The following is a 22,530-nucleotide window of genomic DNA, read 5'->3' on the forward strand; positions in this document are numbered from 1 at the left end:
TAGAACTCCAAGTGCATTGTTCCACAGCATCAATACATCCCAAAGTCGCACAGATGCTCAAAGCACATAAACAAACATGGGCCTCAAACAAAGAGCTTTTACACATGAACTCGATGACCACATCCGTGTGTAGGTGTGTTCATTGCAGAATACGTTCATAAACAAAGTGCAAGACGACGAGGTAACGGGAGAATACTCCAAAACAGATCCGTTTCAGCTCCATGTGGGCTCGCTTCCATCCTGATGGCCAGCGGATAGGGCTTAGGGGGTGGCCTAAGGTTATTGACTGAAAATAGATCAGCTCTATGAAAGGGGTGTTTCAACATGCATATGGGTCTAAAACAAACAAACAAATGAATATACTAAATGAAAGTCTAGCCACAATAACCAAACGGCAATTAGTATAATCAGCCTCTCTCCCTGAGGGGCCTGTAGCTCGCTATGGAGGGGGAGGCGGTGTGTGTGTGGGGTGGGGGTGGGGGGGCAAAAATGGGATGGCCCACTTCCTCAGGAAAAAGCATCTTGCGCTATAGCCAGGAAATGGCCAACGCCAGCCCTGGAGTCCAGACGAGCCTCTGGAACAGAGGAGCAGGCATTGCTTCTGAGCTGTCGGACCTACGAGGACACAGCAGCTCACACACCCACTTCGACCAGTTACATTGTCTGTGTGGCACAGGGATGCCACTGCTGTGAGAACCACAGGGATCCTCTTCTTAACAGCATAACAAGGTAAGAGCTGGACTCTGGGCCCCCGGGTGATGCCATATTACACTTTTCATCTCAGTTTCATGTTGTCCAGGTGCCCCTGGTTCGGCTGGGCTCCAGTCAGAGCTCTCCTCGGAGGCAAGTGTCCTCACCCACTCATAGAGAGCAGGGCTCCGTATTGGTCAGAGCGGAGACCAATGAGAGACCAGTGAGCGGCGGTATTCAGTGGATGCTTTCTTTAGAGTCATTCAGTATGTCACTGCTGTTTCATGTATAGTCTGTATGGTATGTTGATGCATCTGTTGTTGTGTCTGTACTATAGTCTATGGAATAACATAATTTAAATATAACTTCCTCCAAGATCAGTATTTTGTTAGCATGTATCACAGCACTGTATAATACATACAGGGCTCCAAAGCCTTGTGGATCAGGAAAAGCCATGCATAGATAACTACATGAATATACACAAAGAGCAGATTTGCTTCATTTTGAGTCCTTCTAGAAACATCCCACATAGTGGACTAGCCACAGCTGTTCATCTGTTGGATGTTTTGATCATGTTTTCTCCGGGTGAAAAGTGAAGAGTACATTGGCTACGCAAAACAACGCAACTGAATTCCGTGGGTGAAGCTGTAACGTTGGTGCCGTTTTAACCAATGTTTCAATGGTAGGAATGCCTTGTTTGTTGCGGTGTAGTGCATTTCAACTACACTGACCCGCTGACCACATGTCCAGTGTTGAGGGAGCAGCCGTCTGATGATTCATTGATGATTATCTGAGAGTCCATCAGGGAATCTCTGTTGTCGTCTGCACTGTTTGTTCCTGCGTGTTTGTGACGCATGCACGGTCACGGGAAATTCAAAGTAACTTTTTCTAGAAACATTAGAGCAACAATGACAAAGTCTAAAGATGAATCATATAAACAGTAGCTTAATATAATCCTTCAGTCCTATTTTTGTATTTATTTAACCTTTATTTAACCAGGAAAAGCCCATTGAGACTCAGAGGCTCTTTTTCAAGTGGCCATTATAAGCCTTCTTGTGAGATGTCTTACAGTGAGGCGCTATGTAACCAGGGCCCCCGTTATTCACTCCTAAATACAACTGTGGGCACAGGTACACCTAGGCAATTCAAGTTTGGACAGTTCAAAGGAACAAGACCTGTTCCCACTAGGGATTTCAATGTTGAACGATCTGGCCTGTACTTCAAAACGCATAACGTAAAGAGTTTCTGTCTGGCCTTAATGATGCTACATGGTGTGATATAACATACTATAGTAGTCATAGCAGTCACGGTACCTTATGAGAGATAGTACAATGTTTTCAGGCTATAAAGTGTGTTAAGTGGATAAGTACACTGTTAAAAAGGTGTGCTTTGCAACAACAAAACTAGTGACAACTGAGTTGCCACCAACTTGAAGGAGATGAAACCTTAACTTTGATGGAGTTTTTAAACCCATAATCCCGATAATGTTTTGAATCCTGTCTATTGCAGAATTGGATACTTTTTTCTGAAATGTCTTCATGTTTAATATTGTTTTATATATTTGATCATTTGCCATTATATACCTTTTTGGCAGGCGTTGTCAAGTACAGTATTCAAACCACTAGCACTGGCTAGAGTTTTTACAGCGAGTATTGCAGGATACTGTATTTGCCACCACCATTTGAAGTTGGAAATGTGGGAATGGGTTCTCTCATTATTGAAAGTCAACTTTCCTGACAGTTCTGATATCCATTCATCGTGATTCATTACACCTCATGGCACAACAAGCTGCTTATTAATACTAATAAAGAAACACATATTTATTTTTTCAAACATGCATGCAACATTGCGTATATGATTATGTCAAAAAATATATTACCCACAATCCTCTAAAAACAGAGCCACGTTGCAAGATAGGAAGTGCAAGGAGATTAAACCAGAGACTTCCAATGAGTTCAATAACTCAATTTTCTCTATCTTTGGTTATCCTCATAAAAGACACTTACATTTTGAGCAACATGTTAAGTTGGATTTATTCTTAGTTGTTTAGGTAAAATAACATTCGCCTCTGAATAATATTTTACTGTGTGGTTGAGTGTGTAAAATTCAAGTAGCACGGAAACAACAAAGAAGGGTTTTCACAACACTCTTAAAAACCCCAATATTCAGATTGAAGAACCACTTTGGCTGTTTCAGAGCGCTTCTATTCATTTTTAAAAACCCATTCAGTGTGTCAGAACACTTCCATTGGGTTTACATTCAAACACCCTCCAATCACCAGATCTCAGCTTAGGTGCACTACTTTTCATGGTTTCATTACACAATCATAGCGTTTTGGGACGTTCTATTTTTACAGTGTCATATATCCAGTAAACAACCGCAAGCAATACGAAACTTGACACAAAAAAAAGAGCAACTTCATTCTCAACATCAGGGACAGAACTGCCTGCCAAACTGAGGACATCGTGGTCATGTTGCCAAGGTCAGTGGTACCAACGCCATGATTGCAAAAGAGTTTAACTCAGGAAGGAAAAGCTGAGGCAGAGAGAGACAGAGACAGAGACCGAGAGAGAAACATGGGATGTGTGGGAGTACACTGTACATAATTACATTTGTCACCAAGCCATTACAGCACACCCTTTGAGAACCAAAATGGTTCTGTGGGATCCTTTTTGTATCCTCTTTTTCCTACAGTCTACATTACAATTGACTCGCCTGCTGAGTGATGAGCTAGCTGCATCCCTCTGCCGTCCACCTGAATTAGCATTGAATTAGAACGCTCTGAACCTCTTCAGGTCAGGGAACGAGTTTGACGTCTATCCGCTCCCCAGATGGGTGAATCGTGAAGGCACCCGGATGCTACCTACTGCAGTCAGCGCGAATAAAGGATAACCGTAATTCCTCATGTGCTGTTTGGCTGCGTTTGTTTGAGTGGGACAGGAGACAGATTGATGCACTGAGACTGATGAACCGAGAGGGCATTCAATAGGGGCCCTTCACTCAGTGTGGGTTGGTAGAGGTGCTCCGAGGGGGCTTCCCGTGGCCTGTGTGGGGCGATCAGTGCAGGATGCAGGCAGGCTATGATTGGAGCGCCCCCCCGCTGTTCCCACACACAGGTGCTACATTGTGGAAGGTTACATAACCATGACGACAAACAAGGAAAATGTCCTGATTGGCCAGAGAGGGTGACACGGTGAATATTTCTGTTGAATTCACATGAAATTCATGTTAGTTGACAACTTCACAAAAATGTACATCAAAACTAGACATTGAACTGACGTCTGCGCCTAGTGTCATCCAGCCTGGAGTGGTTTGGCAGTGGTTCCAGGGCCATACCAGCGGTCTGTGGTTTTGGAGAAACACACACAGAGAGGGGTTGTGTGGACAGAGTGGTCTATAAAGATTTGTTTTGAGTATCTTTTAGCTTATCCTGAAGAAAAAATGTCACCTGCCCATGTGAATGCAGATGCCACTGCACAATATGCATGGGTTGAGAATGCGAACGTTATCGCAGAAGACAGAACCCTTTTCTAATAGCATGCAATCTTGTTCGTTCAGGAATTCCAGAACCTCAGTGGCAGAGCCTCTACCTCAAGAAATATTGAGCTACTAGAACTACCCTCATTCTTTTGCCTATCTTTTCAATCCTAGAGTGAAAGACGCTGAGATGATAGAGATATGGAATCCATTCCACAGTCATGAAGATGACCTAAAGATAACTCACTGTCTAAAACCAAAATAACACTTGGGGGCCGTTACGAAACCGCCGAAACACTGCCAAGATGAACTGTAGTGACAGCTTGGGGAAAAGGATAGAGAGACAGAGAGAAAATGTTGTACTTGACAATGAAGAAGGCAATCTTATGCAGCACTATTTCCTGTTCCCTAAAGCCTGAAATACACTCCAATTGCGTGGCTCCTCTTTATAGAAGCCAAGGCACACAAATAGCCACTCTGTATTCACAGCATGCCTTAGATGTGCTGCCAGTGGCTGTGTTTCCTGTCCCTCTCATCACCCACATGCCAATCAACAGGAACAGACCCAACTAGTGGTGTGCTCAAAGTGTTTCCACTCAGACAGATCCAATCACTGCTCTGTAATTCATTTGTTTGGGACAGGACATTGGAGGACTCACTCAATGGGATGCTGAAAGGTGGCAAAGTTAATTCCAACTCTCATATCCATGCAGTACTTGGTCTCTACTCCCAGACACTGGAGCATACAGAGCACCCTGATTCTGGCCAGGGGAGACTATTCAGAACTGTATTACCTTGACATTTTAGTCAGTTAGCAGGCACTCTTACCCAGAGCGACTTACCTAAGCAATTAGGATTAAGTGCCTTGCTCAAGGGCACATTGGCAGACTTTTCACCTAGTTGACTCTGGGATTCGAACCAGCAATCTTTCGGTTACTAGCCCAACACGCTTAACTGCTAGGCTACCTGCCGTATATGGTGTGTATCCATTTAGTGATGGATTGTAAATCATTCTCAAATGATGTCTGCGAGGGTAAATCCCTGCTCGAGTGCACAGGTGTCAAACTCATTCCACTGAGGTCTGAGTGGCTGCAGGTTTTTCCGCTCCTCCCTTGTACCTGATTGAAGAATCAAGGTCACTAATTAGTAAGGAACTCCCCTCACCTGGTTGTGTATGGCTTCATTGAATAAGTTTGACACCCCTGGTGTACTGTGTCTTCATGCAACTCGTTGTCTCTGACAAATAAGTTCTGGCATTCCAGCATGACTTAGCACTATGCGAGGTGGGGTAACTGAGTACTCAACTGCCCTTAAAGAACTGCAGGCCAACTGCGTTAGCCAAGGTGACTGGTGGTGGCCACTCGCTCTTCCGGTTCAGAGTCTGTGTCCAGCGGCAGCCCAGGTTAATCAGTATCACCATCCATTTTCAAAGTCAAAATCACTAAAAGCTTGATGCTTGTTGTGAGTGCTGTGCGTGCTTTGTGAGTGCTGTGCAAAAAAAAAAAAAAACACTTACGAGAAACCATTGCTATTCTAAAGTGTCCACCGACTACGGAGCGTAAATATTTATAATTCATGTGTATTAGACTCTTTCACTTGTCCCCATGACTTAACCTTGTAGAACTTTTTAAGATGGTTTTTGAGGTCAGCCAGACTGAAAGGGCACTCTCGGGACCATCCTTTGTTTATGCATCAATACATCCGCGGCTAAGCTTTTCCCAATTGTTTACTGTACTCTCAGCCTCCCAGGCTCAAACGGATTTCTCAATGTTTTTACTGAGCGCCAGAATTGAGAGGAATTGAGAGGAAAACGGGAGTTTGTGTAGTCTGGGGTGCTTCGTCCAACACGGCTCCAAACAATGTTGTCCTTATTGGCTGTCAAAAATGAAATGTACCCCGCCGTGACGCACTCGTACACAACTCCTATTGTCTTTTTTTGAGAGTGAACTGATATGTATTTGAGTGACTTCCTTTCAGCGCGCGTGCTGAGGCCGTTTTGCTCTGGACAACTTACAGGCCAGTGAGGCCAGAGAGAAGGGCAGAGAGAAGGGCAGAGACAGGACATTGACCTTTTGAGGGATGTGCTCCATTCGTTCACAAGGCACAAGGTGGACTTTTGAGTTCACTCTTAATGGACATTTTCTTTTGGCAAAATATGTGTAGGGAGCCTGTTAGGATTCGATTTTAACTCTATAGCACCACCTACCCCACAATATTCCATCATGGAATATTGCCATCAGTGCTCATTAATGATAGCATCCTATTTATGTAGACTGCAGAGGGTGTCACTCTCACAGAACGGACAAAGGTAGGCTCGAATAACACAATAATGCGATGTTTTGTGTTTAAACTGTCTACATTCCTAATAAATCATCAGTCAGGATGACTGCCAGAAGCTCAAGCCATTGGCTGATCCAATGTCATAATGTAACAGGTGAGGTAGCCTACCGTAGCATTGTAAACCTGACTGGAAATTCCAGGGGAATCCCGTCTGTTTTTTTTCCTTCCATTTAGCGGAAGTATGCTGTTTTACTGGAAACGTGCGGACAAGACAGCGTGGCATTCATTACACGTCTGTAAGAGAGAACTTATTAACTTGATTCTGACAGCAACTCTAGAGACCTCAGTCGCACAGCTGTCAATGCCTTCGCGCGATGCCAGGGTTGCTGCTCCGCGTCACGGCGATAGGCTCCTCGTCCAGAAGCCAGCCCACAGAAAATAAAGGGAGGACGCTTTACGGGACTTTCAGCAGCGCACTGAGCGCAGCAGTCTCTCACCTGACGAGACAACGTTATCTTGGTTTGTGACTAGTTCTTGGATTTCACTTTTAGTTGTATTTTTGGTGCATGTTTTTAATAAGCGAGCAATCATGAATCATGTAAGTAGATTGATCTGTTGTGTGTTTCTCTGACTGTTATTGGATATTCATTATGATTTTGTCACTAATGGACTGACACTGATGACATTGACAAATGGCATTAACCTACAAACAGTAGTGTCTAGGGAAATGTGGTACATTTACACGTTGTAATTGTATTCATTATTTTTCAGTGTTGTGTATGATGAAACATAAAGTGCTATATTTTAATTTAAAGATATTTGCAGAGATCATCTTCCGATTTTCAGTTTTTGTGTTATATTTTGGTGGCAGTAGACTATGACAAACTACAATTTGTAAAACTATACAATTTAACCCCAACAAATGTTAAATCACATTATCTGGTGTTACAATCTGTAGCTAGTTTGAGATTCCTGAATCTCTTGAAAATTATTGAGTTTATAATGAGTCAAGCTCAGGGTTCTGCATTAGAGACTAATCTGATTAGTTCATAAATAACAACCTTTGTAGAATAACTATTGATCAGAAAAGTCTCTAATGCTGAACGCTGAGCTTGACTCTCTTTATGAACTCAAGCATTTTCAAGAGATTCATGATGTATTCCTCTGCACTCTCAGGGGAATTTTAACTCGAAATGAGCTGACTGTGACATATTTTCTTCCTGCAGAAGAAAATCCAGAAAGTCCACTTCTTTGACCCCCCCCCCCCCCCCCCTTTTTAGATCTGCTCACAGCCAGCACTGTGGATTTAGACATGGGTCTACCAGAGAACGGTTAACAATTTACTGTCCTAAATATGTTGAAATAAGGGACCTGTCATGGAAAAAACACAATCTTTGCCGAAGTCTTATAGTGTTGTGTTAGCTGTTGCAACTACTGAGCAATGCTGATGTGATAGTGAGCTGTTTTGCTTCATCCCTTAATATGATCCTGATGACAGATAAGGTATTAGAGCTCATTGTTCAAAGCCAACACTGAGATTGGAAGCCTTGATTGAGATGAAACCTGGCCCATCAAGGACACCGAAGGGCGAAATCACCTGTTGTTTCATTTTTCCTCATAGATGAGGAAATAATTGAGGGGGAAAAAAACAGCATTTCCAAAGTAATCGTACTTACTCGTACAGGTATTTCCTATGCTGCTAATATGTTTTATTGGATTCACATTCCCATGTCGCCAGTCTCCATAACACCCTCGCTCTCAGGACAGTTTCTGTCCTCAAAGAAAGTTACACAAAACTGTATGTTTTTGGGGCCCTTCCAACATTATTGGGCCTCTCCTCTAACCACTGCCTTCATTGAGTGGCCTTAGGCCAGGATGGAGACGGAGAGGAGCCCCTCATATCTGACACATCTTGACGGCAGGCCTGGCCTCTCTGCAGTAGCTCGATGCCCGCTCTCTCCCTTCTGACCTTCAGAGAAGAGACAAGATGTCTTCAGAGAGGGGACTTTGGACCCAGTGAAGTCTTTAATTACACACTATCGTGTTCAGTGCGACAGTTCAAACTTATTCTAAGCCTTTTTCTCCGTCTCTAAAATGTTAAATAGCTGGAGGTCAAGCCTGAGTGTCGGCCTATTCAAGACATGAGAGTAAAGAGGGTTGTTTGTTGATTTGGCTAACAAACAACACATTGGCGTCATACATATCCAGCCAATCCAGAAGGACATGGTGTACAAGCTTTTGAAGTTTATCTGTGTCAAGAGAGATGAGACCCTCGATAGTGTGTGATAAACAAAACAGAAATGCCTGGCCTGGCTGGTGAGTTGTGCCGTTGGCCCGTTGCAGAGGTGGAGGGGAGGGGACCAAGGGGGACCTGTCCCTTTTGTCTGCTACTTGGTCCTGGACGAGACAGGAAGTAGAGTTAGTCTGGGAAAGTGGTCCCCGTATCTCCCCCAGTGATCTAACTGCTGCTTTCATAATGGCTCCTCTGATTAGGTTAAAATTAGAGCAGGAATTACAGTGTGGCTTTAGTAGCTAAATAGATGAGGAGGTGTGGGAGAGCGGGATGGATAACAAGGAGGGCTGTCCACGGGACCACTTGTTACATCCACTCTCAAAAAAAGCTTATCAGACATCTGTGTTACTAGTGTCACCAACTGTCGCCAGTGCCACATGCTCACATAACTCGGTTTGTCAACATCATGCTTCCTGTTGACGTCCCTCCGTGAATATCTGTGCATTTAGCAAGCCATTGTTCATGAGACTTTGTGTTTTCTACCAGAAGTCAAAGATAGGCCTATCATTTGCTTTGCAGAACTATTCCGTATCTTTTTAGTTTCCTTGTTGTCATGCCGCTAGTTGGGCTTGCTTCCTGATGTTTGCTCATATGCATTTTCTGCATGTCATGACCTTGAACCAAATGGGTAAAATATAACTTCATTAGTAAGGGTGTGTAATAACACATTTATAACCAGAGTCATATGCAGGCTTATTCTGTCACATCACTTATATAGCCCATGTTGTGTAAAGACAAATTAAATGGTTCACTGTTACATAATATCCCTTTCCACAAACCGGTCATCAGTTGTTTGTCTCAGTCGTAGAAGTTTCCTTTGCCCCATGGTTAACATCCCCTCCCTAGACAGGTGGGTATTTTTCCAAGCTGGCGACCTGGTCTAAACAAGTACAGCTGTGTATATCGCTCTTATATGGTATCACAATATTCTCAGTGTTCCCCTGGAGGTTGGCTCTCTAATTGCACAGGGAAACCTTAAACGCTTAGCCACCACATGGAAAAAGCATCCAGACGCATTGTCATTCTAAAACACTTAGGGAAGCCAGAAAACAATAGGTCCTCTTTAGGAATTTAAAACACCCTGACCGTAATAATTTGTGTAAAGCCATTCATGTTATTGTGAAACATCATGAATCAAGTCTTTTTTCAAATCTGACATGGAACGTGTTTTAGAATATGTTATATCCAAGCTAATCATTCATCATGTTTGACTTAGTTTTTACTTTACCCAGAATTCATCAAGGAATTTCCATTGATTAGAACAAAATCAATCCTTTTTTTGTTTGTCTCAAGTATCGGTAGGAGTAGGTAGGAGAGCATCGTAAATTGGTGAGCGAAGGAGGTCTCAGGATTTTCAATTGATAAATTCAGGACTTCCCACTCAAATGTTCTCAAATGCCACTTTCATTTCCCCCCCAAATAAGGGCACGGAACTAGCGGCCTCCATCATTATCCTAAAGCTTTTGAACACACACACAGAGGAAGTGATTCAGCGTTGTCCCTTCCTCTTGTCACCAGCCGTAAATACCGCAGGGCTCTCGGTGTGGCAGGAAGCCCATAGAGAGGAACAAATAGGTTTTCTTGAAAAGGGTCAAAGGGCATCAAAGACTATAGCGCATAAACAAGTAGAACAATGATCTGAAACCTAATAAAATAGCCCCAGATCCTGGATCTTAGCCACATGACCATAATAACGTAGCACATCTATTCATAACCGCCTTCCCACCCAAATGGAAGCAGGGTTAGAGTTTCCATGGTGATTCCTGTTTGGGTGGTGGTAAGGCGGAAGGTTACATGTTAATGTTTTACCAGATAGACTCTTTATAGAGAATGATTGTTGTTAACCATCCAATATATGAACTCTCCCGTTACCCGACACAAGGGTGGGGCAGTAACATTGGGTGAACAGATGACTTATCTTAAACTGTATATCTGAGTTACTTAAGTAACTGTCTTTATTAGCTGTGTCAGAAGAAATCTTATCAGGTAGCCTAGTATAATGAACAAAGAAAGATGTGTGACACTGCATTTATCAGTTCCATTCAGGCCAAATTTTATGGAAGCATCTCTTGGAAAAGGTCCCATGTAATCATTCTACATCTCTCTCTCTCTCTGTTCCTTAGTTTAACCCCCAAGTAGAAGCATGCCCATCCTCAAGAACCTCCCAGCGCGGCTGAAGGGAGGCAGCAGGGTGAACGGAGAGTTGGAGAACACGCGTGGCGAGCTGATCCTTCGCAAGATGAGCCTGAAGCTGAGCCCCTTTGAGGTACCCAGTGACAATGAGGAATGGGCTCAGGCACACTCACTCCTGGACGGGGGCACACCCCGAGACCGTAACCCCTTCGAGGACGAGGAGGATGAGAATGAGGCAAATGAGGAGAGACGTGGCGGCTCAGGGAGGAGTTCATTCAAGGGCACCCTGGACCGGATCCGAGGCGCCTCCCCACTAAAGACTCTGGGCAAGCTGGGCAAGGGGCTCCGCATGTCAGGACGCAGTAAGGGCACTGCCACCCCTTCCCCTCAGGGGTCCGTTGCAAGCACCCCCACCTCAGAGAAGAAGAAGAAGGGCCGACGGAGCTCAGAGGGAAGCTTACTCAGGTACGAGAGGTATAGAGGGAAGCTTACTCAGGTACGAGAGGTATAGAGGGAAGCTTACTCAGGTACGAGAGGTATAGAGGGAAGCTTACTCAGGTACGAGAGGTGTAGCGGGAAGCTTACTCAGGTACGAGAGGTGTAGCGGGAAGCTTACTCAGGTACGAGAGGTGTAGAGGAAAGCTTACTCGGGTACGAGAGGTGTAGAGGGAAGCTTACTCAGGTACGAGAGGTGTAGAGGAAAGCTTACTCAGGTACGAGAGGTATAGAGGGAAGCTTACTCAGGTACGAGAGGTGTAGCGGGAAGCTTACTCCGGTACGAGAGGTGTAGCGGGAAGCTTACTCAGGTACGAGAGGTGTAGAGGGAAGCTTACTCAGGTACGAGAGGTGTAGAGGAAAGCTTACTCAGGTACGAGAGGTGTAGAGGGAAGCTTACTCAGGTACGAGAGGTGTAGAGGGAAGCTTACTCAGGTACGAGAGGTGTAGAGGGAAGCTTACTCAGGTACGAGAGGTGTAGAGGGAAGCTTACTCAGGTACGAGAGGTGTAGCGGGTAGCTTACTCAGGTACGAGAGGTGTAGAGGGAAGCTTACTCAGGTACGAGAGGTGTAGAGGGAAGCTTACTCAGGTACGAGAGGTGTTGAGGAAAGCTTTTGAGGAGTGGTTTAGTAGAGGTTGTTGAGCTCAACCCACGTCTCCTATAACCTAACCCCCTTAAGATAAATAAAGGTTAAATAAAATAAAAAATGAACCCTTAACTCCCCCTCTTCTCCGCACAGATTTGCAGGGAAGTGCAGGGAGAGCCTTCGCAAGGAAAGCCTGCCCAACGGGGAGCTGTGCTCAGAGAGTGAGGGGGGCGACTCTTCCAGCCGACGGCTCTCCTTCATGAAGATGGTGGGCCTGGGCAAGCTGAATAGGGGGTCCATGGCCGACCACTCATCTCATGAAGAGGAGGTGGTGGAGGAGGAAGTGGTGGAGGAGGTGAAGCCAAGGGAGCCCCTCTCAGGTAAGGACAGCCCTCAGTGGAGCACTGGGTTACTAAGGGTCAGCCAGTGTGCACTGGGATCCACTCTGAAGGATTCCAACGGGGGTCACATGATGACTGTCAATGACTGTTGATTGGTAACAGTAAGGTCATGCTAGCTCACCATTACATTTGAGGAGTTAAGATACTGGTCAAATTAATGGAGATCGTGGCTAATAATAACTCAAACATTTCAACTGTTATTTTGCCTTGGAATATATCACTAAATAATATTTTAACCAATGAGTAAAACCACTCAGGTCAACCACAACAGACAGAGACGCACTCTATGCGCAAAGTTAGTTGATAGTTATGGCCAAGGTTTACTTCAGTTCAGCTGGGCGTTCCATGTGTCACAGGTCTATGATGAAACAGTGTCAGCCTGCCTTCTAGTAAACAATCATTCCCGCCATAATCCCTGCAGTATGTTACTATTTTCACCACGGGGATGATGCTATCAATGTCTGGGCTATTTTTGGACACTTTGGAAACAATGGGAGAAAGATGTCGCTGGGATAGAGGAGACCAGGTCCAACTAGGCCACGGCTGAGAGATGCGGTCATCCCCATGCAGGAGGACCAACCAAAGGATTTCCCACAGAAATGTTTGATGTAGGGTGGTGTTGTGGTGCTGTTGGGACCTTATTCACTATTACGCTGGCCTTCCTCGCAGTTAAATATGTGCTGTTCCGTTACCCACCTTTGTTCATTAAATGGCATCTCCGGTATGAAAGAGTATAATTAGCCCACAAACCACGCTACGGGGTTGCTTGAAAAGGTACTCCATTATGCTTAGAATATCCCATGTTGGAAGAAGAAGGAAAAAAAGGTTTTATTGAATAATTATTGTACACTAATCATTGTCTGATGATAGGTCTGTTAAATATTTGTAAAGCACAGAACTTGATTCCGCGAGTCTCAACTTAATCCAGAGCTTAATGGTCGGGATAGTGTGTGAGCACTCAGTAATGGTGTTCCCCCCCATGTCAGCCCTGCTAGAGATCACCTTTCATGTTTAATACCAACAGGTTGTGCCTGTCTCTCTGTGTGAGGAGTAAAGACAAGGCTTATGGTGGCAGCAACAGCCCCGCATTTTTTTTTTTAATGATCAAGAATGCAGAGGGCCAGTTAGCCAGCTTTACGAAGAGCACAGAAACTGCTGAGAGCTCAGGATCAGACATGTCCACTCTTTGTCCTGGCCTTTCAGTAAGCAAGCAGTCCAAATACCATCTTATCACGCTCAAAATATCACTGAGATGTGTTGTTTGCAGGCTGTTGACTTCATGCCTCCATTGCTAAGACCCAGAGGACACGTCGCGCGTTCGGAGGCTTTGTGTCGATGCTGCTTCTCCGTGCTCATGCCATTTCACCTGCACCACTGGGCCCCATGACGTATCTGGGACTAGTGAAGCGGGACAGAATGGCCTTATCGCCTTAGGAGTTCAGCCATACAGGCTGTCACGTCGAAGCTCTACACCATTACACCTCGCCCCGGGGATCCATGCATGAGTGCCGTACGGAGAGAGTGATGAAAGAGGGATCCACGGAGGAGGAATGGGATGCGTGCTCCACTGCATTTCAACCATGTGTGTTATTTCTTGGGTGAACCCCCTAGCTGACGCACAGCGAACAGGCCTTTTTTTTGGTATATTTGAATGTGTTTGTTAGGGGGAAAACACGGAGCTTTCTGGCATTGTTCTCTCAGCTGTCAGCACAAACTGTTGGTGGTTGTTAGCCCCCCCCCCCCCCCCCCCCCCCCCCCCTGCAAATTTCTTTCATTAATTTCCTCATGCCACAAAACTGAAACCTTTCAGTTTTGTGTTGAGGCTGGTAAATATTTAACACCATCATTTTCTTATTAAGACAAGAGGGTTCAATAGCAGTAGCAGTAACATTCTCACCAGGCCATCCCTCTGTAAAGAGACGGGCCCTCCTTCAACATGGAAAAAACCTTTGTTCCTTGAGGCTGTTTGTTTCTGGACTGGTCCTTGTAAAAGAGCCAGGAGCGAAGGAAAACGGGACGGACAGTTTATGTTTGTGGACATCGGTATTGTGGTGTTCATTACAAAAAGAAACCAGTATGTGCTCGGCTAAGTAGACTGTGTGACTGTGCTCAAGTGTCAGGAAATACCTCAGTAATGGAGAGTGAGTGACTATTCAGACTCTTTGCCAACTGTTTCAGACGTCTTGAAAGAAAAATGTTCATGATCCGCCAACCGAATATGGAGTGTGCTGATATTAAATGATTCAAGACAGGATATAGACAAGAGAATACAGACATAAACTACATTGAAACTAAGGAAACATGTATTCATATGCGAAACCGCAGTACATCTTGCAACCCATCCGAGCCTTGAAAGTAAAGCAGTTCAATCTGTGTAGCCTGAAAGAGCACAAAGCTATAGCAACCTCAACACTGCTCCCTGTACCTCCACATGGGATTTTCCCTTCAGTCTTCTTCCAATCAGATGACTGTGGCCACCAACCTGGCCTCAGGTATTCAGAAAGCTAGAGTCGGATTACAACATATTCTGACCAAGCCTTCAGCCCACAGCCCCCTGCCCCAACCCAGCTCCCCCATCATTGTCAGCCCTAGCTGGTGAACCAGCTAACATGGTAGCCGTGATCTCAATGCGTCATACCCCTCTGATTGGCTGGGTGGGTCCACATTGGATTGAGTTCATAGCATCCAAGAGCTCCTTGATAACAGGGCCACATAGGAGGTGCAGGCCACTGCCTTGTGAATGAATTCCAGGCCTTGCCAAATGACAACCCCAAGGCCACTGGACCATAAAACTCTAGCTAGCGCTGGCTCATGTCCTGCAATACCTGCTGTGAAAACTGTGTCGGGATCCTAGCAACTAATGGCTATATTAGCCATGATGAAATGCATGCTGCTTCCTCTCATATTCAATATATGACCTTGAAACACAGCAGTTGTAACACTGTCAGTTTAAAGTGTCCGCGTGCCAAAAGTAACAGGTGTTTTCATACCTCACTGGGGCAAATAGAAATGCAGTATAACAAGCAATCAGTTAGGGAAATAAAAGACGAAGAAATGAAGCTGGGCAGAGCTGCCTTTTCTGCCAGAGTGACAACCCAGGGAGTGAACTTGTCCTGTCATCTGATTACTGTTTGTTTTGTTACCTGTCGGTCGTACGTCCAGAGCAATGAGGAGAAAGGGGAATCTGAGTGCAGTGCACTACCGACTCCCAGGATGAGTTAATGTGATCAGTCCCAGCCCTGCTGGGATGTGTGCTGACGGGAGGGAGTGACTGGGGAGGAGGCCTCTCTGTCTCTGGGCCTCCGCTCACTTCGCATAGACGCCATGTCACTCTCCATCCGGAGGGACAACCAAGGCCTGGAGGGCTGGCCTGGGACCAGAGGCTTTCTCAGGACAGGGCTAGGACAGGGCCTGGCTCGCTTTGTTGTGGCTGAGCTTGGGATTGTGGAGAAAGGGATGGAATGAGAGGGTGGGAAGGGAAGGGGGGAACAGATTTGACCCAGCTGTGCCTGCAGGAGTATGGGGGAGTTTGGTGGAGCTGTGGGGAGGTTGTTGGATGCTCCCCTGCTTATTAGATTTTTAGCTTTTGGAGGAAAATATTTATCTACCTTGCACACGCTGAGATGTGAAGACAGGCAGGCTGCCTCTAGCCTGGTCCCAGATCTGTTTAGCACAGACAACTACCATAGCAGTTGGCTCTACTAAAGCACTAACGGATCTGGGACCAGGCAGGCTAGGCTACTTCTGTTTTAGATAAAGGCTGAATGGGTACCAGAGAATGGGAGAGGTTGAGTTTCTACAGCTCAGGTGTCCACATACAGTTCCCATAGAAAGCCTGCAGAGGACTGAGGAGGTGGTGGGCGTAGATGCTGGTCTTAGATTTTAGAGCTACAGTCATTTATATATATATATATATATTTTTTTTTACTTTGACCCCTTTTTCTCCCCAATTTCATGATATCCAATTGGGAGTTACAGTCTTGTCCCATCTCTGCAACTCTGCAATTTCCCCCTAAATTCCTCAAGGGAAAGTTCCACAATATCTGCCTTCATAGAGATCCCATAGGCGGCCCTGGCAGCATTATAACTTTTGTGGTTTGCACTGAGGAAGGGTGGTGTCACTGCTATACATTAGCTGGGTATGTTCTGTATGGCAGGCTTAGGGGACAAGTGCCTTGGAACAAAAGACCAGTGTTCCCATGTACTGTTTAGCTTAGCTAAGCGTCTGTGGAACTGCCCATTCCAGGCCAATCTGTGCATTTAATGATCCCCAAATAGGCCGTCAAATCTGTGCAAAGCCCTCAAACATCTGGCATGCCAGTGCTGGTGTTATTTCAAGGGGATACGTTATAGGGCCTCAAAAAAAAAAACACAAAAAAACACAAAAAAACATCTCTACTCAAAGTGAGGGCCACTGACTTCTCACCTTAACGTGGTAATTGTGAGCAGGCCGAGCCACGGCGGACGGTTACTCCCTCTCTGTGACGCGTCGCCACCAGCCACACCATGCTCTGTCTGTGGGCATCATGTGGAAGACGTCTTCCTATCACAAGGGAAGATGAACAGTCCTTTTCCACCTCCCGCTCTCTTTAAGGGAGATGTGCCTGGCTGAATTGTGATGTATATTTAGATGTCCTTCCGCTGCGTTGGCAGGCAGCTTTGGAAATGATGGAGTGATGTTGGGGGGGACGGGTATGGGCGGTGCCATGGCATCACTTCTCTCCCTCAAGCGGGACAGGGAAGGATGAGCAAGGCGATAGGCCGGCAGCGGCGCGCCCCCGCATCCTCTAGTTCCTTTATGGGAACAGGGAGAAAAAACGGGCAACTCAGCGCGGTAGTGGAAGCCGTGAGGTTCCCCGAACAGAGCAAGAGGGGCGGTTATTTACACAGCTGATCTGTGACGCACCATAGCAGTGGTTCAATGTGCTTCTTAGGCCAATAAGAGAGAGTCCCCAAAGTGGTGTCATGTCAACGCCCCAGCCCCACACCTCCCTGCCCCTTTTCCTAGGGTCGTTGTGTTCAGTCACCACACCAATTAAATGTAGGAGGAGGAAATTACATCATTTCCTGCCATGCTGCTGGGCTGTGCAGGACAACAGCATGTGAATTGCTATCCGGCTGTCCAGAGACACAAATGACTTATGCAAGCAGATCGGGAGCCTTATTGAGTTTGAAACCTGATGCTGAGACACACAGCAGCCCATTCACTAGCATATACAGTAAACAGACATGGCTGACTCCTCCTGCTTCTCATCAGACAGCTAACCTTCTCCTCCCAGTGCTATGCTCATGCCCCAGTCACCTCACTTGGGCTGGGCAGTATGCAGAGACAAGCATCTCCAAACACTCTAGGACACAGTGATTCACTACACCGACCCCTCTAATCACATTGTGTGATTACTGTAAAAACCCTATCTACCCCCTTGCACTTATCACACAGAATGTGCAAACAGCTCTTTTGAGTTTTCTTTTGTGTAAACTATTGTTACACAATAGCGCTCCATGCATGTTGCACAAGCAAGCATTCAATGCATGTATGTTTTTTTTGTCAAACTGTAGTCAGCTGCTTTGGGTGTAAGGGCTGGATTTATAAAGGTGTAGTTGTACCGTACTCCATTAGCTTGGGCCCACAACTTGCTCACCTTCATAAAACTGAGTGGTTTGTTGTTGCGGTAAAACCTGGTAATATATACTTTGACGTCTTCCTTGGCGTATAGAGCTTAGCAACTTTAAATATGTCTGTATTGAAATATGCATACAGCTAGCTTTATTGCTTTGCAGGTGTGATTGGAAAGCTTCCTCTATCCACCATTCCGTTTCAGGTACGAGGAACACTTTCAGGTACTGGGAACACTTTCAGGTACTAGGAACACTTTCAGGTACTAGGAACACTTTCAGGTACTAGGAACACTTTCAGGTACTGGGAACACTTTCAGGTACTGGGAACACTTTCAGGTACTAGGAACACTTTCAGGTACTAGGAACACTAGGAACACTTTCAGGTACTAGGAACACTTTCAGGTACTAGGAACACTTTCAGGTACTGGGAACACTTTCAGATACTGGGAACACTTTCAGGTACTAGGAACACTTTCAGGTACTGGGAACACTTTCAGGTACTGGGAACACTTTCAGGTACTGGGAACACTTTCAGGTACTAGGAACACTTTCAGGTACTAGGAACACTTTCAGGTACTGGGAACACTTTCAGGTACTGGGAACACTTTCAGGTACTAGGAACACTTTCAGATACTGGGAACACTTTCAGGTACTAGGAACACTTTCAGGTACTGGGAACACTTTCAGGTACTGGGAACACTGTTGATGGCTGATCTATGGATTGGTCAGTTAATGAGCAACTTAGAATGGGAGACCGTTCCCCATTTGTCCTAATGTTCTCTTGAACCTCTGCTATGCTTTTGTTACCCACCAGATCCCACCATGCGGAGAGAGGCACTTTTGCCAGCCAACTCCCATAACCACAATAAGTTAATCAACAAGTGTACTTCACCATCCGATAAACGCTGACTGAACTTTGGTCTGAAATGCCATCATGGGGCCCAGGCATGAAGAACATTTCAAAGCTCTCTGCTCTAGAAAAACCATCAACACCTAAACGGGTGTATTTGTTTCATTTCGCATTTGCTTTCAGTAAGTGAGGTCATGTGAAAAGGACTCCAGGAGCCTTACAGTATGTTAGCCAATTACATTAGGGCAGCACAACCAGGGACTGAGTCAAAGACATGAAGTAGGGCTTGGTCTCAGGGACGTCATGCACCCATTATTTTCGAGGTGTCACGAAGTACGTGAGGATAGATGGGTGGAGAATTTAGCATTTTTCAGAGTCTCTCCCCTCCTCAAGAAACCAACTCTCGACCCCTCTGACGTCAGAAAACTACAGACCATTATCCCCCCCGCACCTCTCTGATTCAGAGGGGTTGGGTTAAATGCGGAAGACACATTTCGGGTTGAATGTATTCAGTTGTACAACTGACTAGGTATCCCCCTTTCCCCTTCTCTTTTTCTTTCCAAAACACATGAGCCTGCTGTCTCTGACCAACTCTCTCACTATCAGTCAGGCTTCAAGACTGGTCACTCAACCGAGACTGCTTCCCTCTGTGTTACGGATGCTCTCCACACTGCCAAAGCAGTTGACTCTCTCTCCTCTGTTCTCATCCTCATAGATCTATCTGCTGCCTTCCACAATGTGAACCATCAGGTCCTCCTCTCCACCCTCTCAGGGCTGGGCGTCTCAGGCTCTGTCAGATCCTCCTCTCCAACCTCTCAGGGCTGGGCGTCTCAGGCTCTGTCAGGTCCTCCTCTCCACCCTCTCAGGGCTGGGCGTCTCAGGCTCTGCACACTCTTGGATTGCATCCTACCTGGCAGGCTGCTCCTACCAGGTGGCGTGGAGAGGATCTGTGTCTGCACCAAGACATGCTAAGTAGAACCATAAAGGTTTCTTGGGTTTGTCCCGATAGGGGAACCCTTTTTTGGTGCTAGGTAGAACCCTTTGCATATATCATAAGGCCTTTCTGGGATGGCCTAGTTATACCCTAACACAGCTGTGTTAGGACACTCCTGGTTTACAGGCCACATCATGCCTGCAAGTTAAGCTGGCTTGCAAAGTGACGTGTAATTCCTATCGGAATCCAGCCAGAGTTAGGATATCCAACACTGTTACCTTTTAACCATCCGCAACCTGCATTCAGAATGACTGCCAGGGCAGGGAAGATTGAATTCTCAATCATCTAAACTGGAACAACCATCTCAGTAACGGGTGCAATAAGCCCAACTACTAACCGATTAAATTAGTTTAGCCTGTTTATCTCTGTGTAGCATAAAATTATTCAACCGATCAATGTATATGCAAAAACACAGATATTAAAGCAAACAATTCAGAAAATCACCCTGCAATAGAGCATCCTGGGAAAATAGGATGTGCAGCTATGGTTCTATGTATAACCCTTCTTGCCTTCCAAGGAATAATCAAAGAATCATTCCTTCCAAAAACCCTTTTTTCTAAGAGTGTGCTCTTTTCTCTCTATACTAAGTCACTCAGCTCTGTCATATCCTCACGTGGTCTCTCCTATCGTTGCTATGTGGGTGACAATCTCTGCGTGCCTGGCAGACGTCTCAGCTTGGGTGTCGGTCCACAACCTCAAGCTCAACCTCGACAAGACGGAGCTGCCCTGCCCCCCCGGGGAATGCCTACCAGCTCTAAGACCTCTCCATCACTGTGGACAGCTCCACGGTGTCCCCCTCCCAGAGCGCAAGTAATCTTGGCATGACCAATACCCTGTTGATCTCTGCAAACATCAAAGCAGTGACCTGCCCCTGCAGGTTCATGCTCTCCAACATCCGTAGAGTACGACTTTTCCCAACACAGGAAGCGCCGCAGGTCCTCATCCAGGCACTTGTCATCTCCCGTCTGGATTACTGCAACTCTCTGTTGCCTGGGCTCCCCGCATGTGCTATCAAACCCCTACAACTTATCCAGAATGCCACAGCCCGCCTGGCGTTCAACCTTCCCAAGTCACCCGCTCCTCCGCAACTCTCCACTGGCTTCCAGTCAAAGCTCGCATCCAGGACCAGACCGTGGGGCTTGCTTACGGAGCAGCAAGGGGAACTGCCCCTCCCTACCTTCAGGCTATGCTCAAACCTTACATCCCAACCCGAGAACTCCATGCAGTCGCCTCTGGTCTCTTGGCCGTCTCTTGGCCGTCCCACCACTACGGGAGATCAGCTCCCGCTCAGCCCAGTCAAAGCTTGTCTCTGTCCTGGAACCCCAATGGTGGAACCTCTGATGCTAGGACAGTCCCCGCTCCCATCTTACGAAAATGTCAAGTAAGACCCTACCCATCTTAAATAAGACACTTTATTGAGGAAAAATGTACTTACTTCCACTGTTATAAGTGGTCTCACCGAGCTATCTTAAGATGAATGCACTGACTGTAAGTTGCTCTGGATAAGGGCGTATACTAAATGACTCAAATTATTATTATTATTTTTTTTAACCTTTATTTTACTTATTAATTCTAATTTATAATGACGGCTTACCCCGGCCAAACCCTAAGCCGGACGACGCTGGGCCAATTGTGCGCCGCCCTATGGGACTCCCAATCACGGCCGGTTGTGATACAGCCTGGAATAAAACCAGGGTCTGTAGTGACGCCTCTAGCACTGAGATGGAGTACCTTAGACCGCAGCGCCACTGGGGAGTCCAATGTAAACTTCATAGAATTGCTTGGTGGCTAGTATTGCAGAGAAACAACAAAACATTAGCATTTTATTTATTCATCAAGAAGGAATCAATCATTGCTCTGTGGTGCACCTTTTAAGGAACCACTTACTAGGGAGAATAGGCGGTGTTAGGGGGGGACTCTTTTCCTGGTCAGTCAGTGCGCCCCCCCCCCTCCGCAAAATACCGCTGACAGATCTTTTTTGTTGTTGTTGTCATTAATTTAACGTCTGAAAAATGAAAGAAAAAAAAACGGACAAGCCTGAGGGTGCACATGCCTTTACTTGGTCTTATCCTGTAGTTGACCAACAGACTTCATGGATTTTTACCGGGCTGTGTTGCTCCTCCCAGAGGGTGAGGGGTGATGTCAGAGGGGAGTGTCTGGTGACTTCAATAGAAAATGGCCGACTTCATCACTGGTTTTAGTACTAATTTAAAAACGTTCTGTCACACCACATCAGAGTAAGAGATGATGAGATCACCTCAATGGGTGAGGCTGGGCTCTAAAAGTCTACATGCACTTATGGGAACTTTCTGAAGCCAAAGTGGAGTTCCACAGGAAATACAATTTCTCCACTTTAATGCAAAGCAAAATGAACTTTTATTATATACTATTCCATAGCTATACTAGCCGAATAAAAGACCTGATAGAGAAACGTCTAAGGAGAGGACAAGTGAGTGGACATTCTGTGGGAATCTAGGATGCTTTATGTTTGGCACCCACATGTCCCTGATGGGATCTTTTGAAGTGTGCAACTGAAGTCGAGATGAATCTAACCCACCTCCAGAGAGATCGGTTTAACCGTGTCCAATCTGCCCAAAAACAACACGCCTAAAATGGGACAAACAACATCTGTCTTTCAGGCCTGGAGCCTCTGATACTGATAGGACCTGATGTGGGAACCTGTGTAGGAGGCGACAACCTGGCTTAGCCT

General features: G+C 45.8%; 1 protein-coding gene across 2 annotated transcripts in view; it reads left to right on the plus strand.

Annotated features, from left to right (window-relative positions):
• Window positions 1-598: 598 nt before the first annotated feature.
• Window positions 599-22,530, plus strand: part of LOC139383084 (tumor necrosis factor alpha-induced protein 2-like) — a 32,586-nt gene continuing 10,654 nt past the window's right edge. The window contains exons 1-3 of one of the 2 annotated variants that reach the window (XM_071127391.1): window positions 599-729; window positions 10,864-11,338; window positions 12,110-12,336. In XM_071127391.1, coding sequence (XP_070983492.1) covers window positions 10,884-11,338; window positions 12,110-12,336 — 682 coding nt within the window. In that variant the 5' untranslated portion in view covers window positions 599-729; window positions 10,864-10,883. Of the gene's footprint in view, window positions 730-6,931; window positions 7,046-10,863; window positions 11,339-12,109; window positions 12,337-22,530 lie in introns of those variants that run through there. The other variant, XM_071127392.1, reaches the window with a different exon arrangement.

This window comes from Oncorhynchus clarkii, chromosome 24, assembly GCF_045791955.1.
Source record: "Oncorhynchus clarkii lewisi isolate Uvic-CL-2024 chromosome 24, UVic_Ocla_1.0, whole genome shotgun sequence".
Classification (NCBI taxonomy): Eukaryota; Metazoa; Chordata; class Actinopteri; order Salmoniformes; family Salmonidae; genus Oncorhynchus; species Oncorhynchus clarkii.